Source organism: Sitodiplosis mosellana, unplaced genomic scaffold (genome assembly GCF_009176505.1).
Source record: "Sitodiplosis mosellana isolate CC-2019 unplaced genomic scaffold, AAFC_SMos_1.0 Smas_scaffold_6170, whole genome shotgun sequence".
NCBI classification, from domain to species: Eukaryota; Metazoa; Arthropoda; class Insecta; order Diptera; family Cecidomyiidae; genus Sitodiplosis; species Sitodiplosis mosellana.
This window is the reverse complement of record NW_022601411.1, coordinates 2,303,764-2,309,917: the sequence shown is the minus strand read 5'-3', so window position 1 is coordinate 2,309,917 and position 6,154 is coordinate 2,303,764. Positions and strand designations below refer to the sequence as shown.

At 37.7% G+C, this 6,154-nt stretch overlaps 1 protein-coding gene across 1 annotated transcript in view; it reads left to right on the top strand.

The window, feature by feature from the left end:
* Positions 1-1,098: 1,098 nt before the first annotated feature.
* Positions 1,099-6,154, top strand: part of LOC129575864 (cell surface glycoprotein 1-like) — an 8,925-nt gene continuing 3,869 nt past the window's right edge. Inside the window, exons 1-2 of the mRNA XM_055460010.1 lie at positions 1,099-4,342; positions 4,581-5,069. Of these exons, the coding sequence (XP_055315985.1) occupies positions 4,054-4,342; positions 4,581-5,069 (778 nt within the window). The 5' untranslated portion in view covers positions 1,099-4,053. The remainder of the gene's footprint in view (positions 4,343-4,580; positions 5,070-6,154) is intronic.

Here is a 6,154-nt window from a genome sequence, read left to right as displayed (position 1 = left end):
TTTGGTGTTGATAATGAAAATGAAATTATTTTTTGATGAAAGTAACGAAAACGTTTCTTATTTTAATGCTGTAGAACTGAAAGGAAGTGCTAGGAATATGGTTCAAAACTGAACCGTTGAATGGACGAAACAAACGGAAATCCCGAAGGTTCTAAAAACGCAAGCATAAAATTTTATCAGCTTTTTTGGAACATAAAATTGAGCATTACGAATACATTTAGCTGAAGGCCACTCTTTTGGCCAAAAGATAAAGAAAAGAGAAATCAGTCACTGAGTTTTCAACTTGTTACATTTGTAAATTTATCAAACAACCGCTTCGCTTGGAATTGATAAACGAAAGCCTTTTTTACTAATTAAAATTGAAATATTCAAAAGGGAATTGAATTTCGTGTACTGCTTCTGTTTTACAAAATGAGATTTGTTATAGCTTGCGTGTTGGTTTTGATCAATAGCGTTTAACACTACTAGTTATCAAAAAAACCGTCAAGAGGGCGCCAATAGTTCCCCATCGGATTGTCCATAAGAAAGCGCGCTCTCTACGGCAATTTTCGTCATTTTTCAACAAAAAGTGTGCAGTGCTATACGTTGTTGGTTTTGATATTGGCCAAAACAGTGCATGCCTGTATTGTTATTCCTGGTGTTATATTTAGTCACAATCATGAATCACGATACATTGTTTGCATTCATCAGCTTGAGTCTTATCGTGAATGTGATCACTTGACAGTAGAAGTGCTAAAAATTCAGAACTGTTCTACCGAATCGATCGAGTTCACATTTATTGGGTATAGAAATGTACGCACGTTGGACATTTCGTTTTCGAACTATACGACATTGAGCTACTTACATATACAGCACGAGTATCTATTTAAAAACACAAAACAACTGACCGAAGTGGACTTTTCACACAACCAAATCAAAAAACTTCACAAATTGACATTTTCAAGAGTGCCCAAGCTATCTACCATGAACATTTCGCATAATCAAATCGAAGAAATAGATTTGCGTTTACTAAGTGCGCTTTCCTATTTAGAAGTGCTCGATCTAAATGATAATGAAATTAGATTGATTCGAAACGGCACTTTTCGAAAGAATTCCAAATTAAAAATACTAAACCTAAAAAACAATCCAATCCGGCGGTTTTATTGCAACATTACATACTTGCTGGATGGCGTGACTTCAATAAACGTGCCTTCCGAATTTGTTACTGAGTTCGATTTATCTTGTGCGAACCCAATCGAATGGGCAATGAATGAAGAGGAAATAATTTTCAAGAATACAAACAATAAAAACGAGTTCCGATTTCCTAAGATGAACTTGAAAAATTTGTTTGCTCTTTAATTTTTGTATCCAAATTAATAGGATCCAAAAAAAGTAAGGAACAATGTGTAAAATAATTCTACGTTTGATCTCGTTTCAATGGAGCGAAAAAAACTTTCATTCAAAATTGTGCGAATTTTGGGCTTTTGGCTGCTGAGATCATTATTGTTTTTCTCTTGATTATGTGAAATTTATTGGAAAGATCATTGTGTCACAGATTCGGCGGAATAAATTTAGCAAAAACGTGGATCAATGAAACTGGCGTGATTCTTATCAATGATTGATTCGATGGAGCTAACAAAAAAGAGACAGCGAATTGTCAATGAACATACTACGATTGGTCAATGTGTCAGATAATCCGCTATATAATTGGATTGCAATCTGTTTAAAATCCGTGCAAAAAACATTCCGTTTGAGCGATTTCTTTTAGCAATTATTCATATGACTGAGAGTGATGTGCTGCATTTAAAAGTCATCGAACTCAAATTAACCCTGATGAATTTTTCGATCCCATTAGCGCTGGAGAAGACGATTTTCATGGATTCAAATTTGTATGAGCTCAATTTTTAGCTAAAGCTCTTTTTTATCAGAGATCAGAAACCGAAGATTGGTTTTTAATGCACAGAGAACCAGAAGAAAGACACGTGTACGCTTGTGCGCCAGAATGTAGCTGATTTTTAGTAGGATGTACGGTATTTTCATTTAATACGACACATCAATTTTATATGAAATACACAATCAATATGCTGATTTGATATTTCCTTGAGTGTATCTTAATTTGATCGGGTCTTCATTTCGGCCTAAGCAACGGTAATAATCCAAATCTTGCGCAGACACACACAAATAGAGAATAGAAGGCGAAAAGACCGGCGTAATTTGTTGTTTTGTGTGCCCAACGCATAATCGTATGCGTCTAAAATAGATTTTATTGCTCTCTTAAAATTAGCAGAAATGGTTGCGTGGAATTCCGAAATGGAATCGAAAGAAAAAGAATCAGAGACATTCGGAGACCAGTAAAGTGGCGTTACATTATGTTAATTGAAAAATGTTGGAATTAAAATGTAAAAGAAAACGGTTTTTTTTGCTTGTGCGATGTGTGATCGATGATTGATTCTCGCAGCGCGCGTGCGCGTTCATTTTTACGTAATCGTCAGCAACCGGGCTGCTTATCTCCAACTCCAAGAATGTTTCAACGACCGTTTGTCCCTGCTTGAGCCATAGAGAGAGAGAGAGAGAGAGAGAGAGAGAGAGAGAGAGATGCGATATGCGGAGATAACGGAAAATGTGGACCAAATGGCGAATTGTGAAAGCAATTAAACGGCCATGCTCGATAACGGTGTTTCACATCTTCTTGAATTCACTTATCCGATAGACCAGATAGAGAAAAAAAAACAATTTAAGAAGCGACTTCACCAGAATCCCATCAGAATTGATGCATTATTCATGAGTGAGTAGAAATATGATGTTGTCGCATGATGTGGGCTTCATTAATAAAATCGAGAGAAAGAAGCGTCGAAGCGCGATACCGTTTTTCTAGCCCGTTGTTGCAAGCACAACACCTGAAAATGTTTATGCAAATTCCACCCAAAATATCCGCCGAATTCGGCTACATCATTCATAAATTATGTATAGATTTTTTTCCTCGTTTCATATCAAATGAACATGAAATGTGTTTCTTCTATTTCGACCACATGCATATCATTAACGTATCAAATTAGAAGAGAAATAAAAATTCAAAATGAATTGACTCTCTGGGCCGTTCGTCGTCTAATGTGCACGCTTCTCGTAGAATTGTTTGTCCGGAGCGGATGGAGAAATAGATAAAAAAAACTGGTTCGCTGTGAATTTGTCCATCTTCTTGACCATCTTCATCATTTTCTATGTGGTTATGGCTTATGTTGTTGTTTTTTTCTCTCGCTTGAATTAGAATCGGTTTTGTGAAAGAGATTTATGCATTTCTCTCTGTCTCTCTTCCGTCTGTCCATTGCGATGGTTTCTTCACATTCGACACCCAAGATCACAATCTGTATTTGGCAATTTTTGGCAATTAATTCCCTCCGGTGAAATGACATACGTGTGTGTATGTGTATTGTATCTGCGCGTGCATATGTTGATTGAGTTCGAGAGCAGAGAAAGAAGAAAAAAAAGAAAGAGGGATCGAAATGTAAATTTCTAAATGTATTTCAAACGCACACAAATCTCAACGACAACAACAATATTCGTGTTGAGTCTAGAAATTTGTTTGTCTATAAGAGCCGATTTTCAACAGTATCATTCAGTCTGCTTCCATCATCCAAAATGGATAGATCAATAGTAGTTTGTATTTTCAGCATTTTGCTGCTTGTTTTGGTAAATATTTTTTTTTTCTCTCCAAAAAAAGCTTATTCCGAAAAAAACAACTTCTATTTTCCGAAACTGTGTACATTTCGCTATTTTTATAACATTTGGTTCAGAGTGTTCAAGTGTAAAACTTTGTGCGCCGTGAAAACTTTATTCAAATTTAGTCTGTCGATTCGTGAATCTTTTTTTTTTCAATCCTTTTTTTCCTGGCTGATGTGAATTTTTTTCTAATCTCTGAAAAAAAAAATCTGAAATTTCTTGCAGCAGTCGACTCAAGGAGCCGAATTGAACAGTGAAGCTACATTAAATTGTAATGGAAAAGAATTTAAGTGCATAAACGCAACACATTATCAACCATGCTCGTTGACTGAACGAAGTGGCCAACAACCACAATTCATGATCAACGGCGTCATTTTGCCATGTACCACGGGAAAATCATGCGACGAGGCTAGTTCATTTGGTTGTGGCGGTGTTGTCCGTACCGCTCAACTGGCCGATCAACCATCACAGATCCCTGTTGAAGTGACGATTGTACAAGAGCCGGTCAAGGTTGAAGCACCAGCCGTTATTGCTGCTGTTGAAGCAGTCGCTGCTCCAGCCAAATCGTTGCCAGTTGATCAGCCAGCTGCCGTCCCTGCTGACGCCGATCCAGCCGAAAATGCTGTCACTTCATCAACCGAACAAGGTGAACTATTCATTTCCACACAAAAGAACTAAAAAAAAAATTGAATTCAAAAAACAAAAATCGAACGAAAAAAAGGAAAAAAATTCAAAATCAAAAGATGCAACTTTTCATAAATGAAATTTTGAAAGACTGTGTGTTCGTGGAAATGGCATCTTCAATTCTTTGATCAAACAATGCATTTTTGTCCAAAAAAAATTTACCAACTTATCAATCGTCATCATTTTCATTTCGATTACAGTCCGTGCTGTTGCAGCTGAAGAATCAAAATCAGCTGAACCAGCTCCAGCTCCAGCTGCAGCCACAGATCCAGCTCCATCTCCAGCTCCATCTCCAGCTCCAGCTCCAGCTCCAGCTCCAGCTCCAACTGCAGTCCCAGCTGCCGCGCCAGCATCACCAGCCCCAGCAAATACAAGTGATGCCGCCAAAGCTGACGAAACCAAACCAAAGAAGAAGTTCAGTTTCAGTAGTTTGAAAAAGGTTGGACCAATTCGTTTGGTAAAAGGTTTCCGTGCAGCCACTTGGCGCCCAAAAATCTCATTGGAGTCGCAAAAAGATGTAGCCGACGGCCTTCGTAAACGACTCTTCGAACGTCGCAACAAATACGAGAAATTCGTTGAAAATGTATTGGGCAAAGCCACACCAGTTGCCACCACATCAATTGCTGTCGAACCAAAACCAGATGCTAAACAACCAGCTCCAGGCGCACCAATCCAACATGATCCAGTCGGTGAGTAGAAATACTTTTCTGTTGGCATCTCTTCTATGAACAAATACAACAACATCAACATTGCATCCACAAATTCATTTCATCCGCCTAACACTTCTTCATTTTCAAATGAGAACCCGTTTTTTGGATTTTTTTTTCTCGAAAAACCGATTTTCGACATGCACAGATGCACACACATCCCTCCATTTTGTATTCAATTTCATGCAAACATTCTATGGGGTGCATTTTCATACGTTTGTCTTTGGTACATGGGAAAATATTTTGCTTTGTTGCCAAAACGAAACGATGAAGAAAAAAAAACGAGCACGGAATTTACCACAACTAACAATTCCAAAGCTTTTTTTTCTTCGGAATTTCAAGCGAGAATTGTCGTTCGTTGGTGTAATTTAACTTTTTTTTATCGAATTTTTTTTCTAAATGTTTCACAATTGAAGTAGAAACGTTTATTGTCCAACCAAAATCCAATTGTTGGATTTTCTTTTAACCAAATTGTTCAACATTTTTTAAAGTTTTCCAACTTTATTTAATCACATTAACCGTTTGAAACAATGAGCAAAGAATCACTGCTTATTTTGCATGAAACTAACACTCTAACTTATCAATTAAGAAAGTGATTAGTCACATAGTCTTATCACACATTCAAAGTAATATTGATAATATTGATGAAGCTAACGCGGGTAAGCATAAGACGAAAAAGCTTAAGACGAAAAAGCTTAAGACGAAAAAGCATAAGGTGCCAGTGGATACAAAGAGATTCGTAGCAGATATCAATTCCAAACCCATTGCAACTGGCAATAGGCAACAATCATCCTACCGACCACAATCGAACGAAATCGTAAGCGACGAAGATGCGAACAGCGCTGGAACGAATGAAAACAAGGAAAGCAATTTGGGCGAACCTGATGCTTTCAAACCGGATTCTGCCCCCAGTGAATTAGAGATGAATAAACCGAATTCCACTGAAACTGGTGAAGCTAGTGCTGCCATTGAATCGAATTTCGGTGAAGGTGGTGAAGCTAGCAAACCGTATTCAGGTGCAACTAGCGATGGTGAGCCGAGCCGACCGAGTGAAGCCATTAAACCAA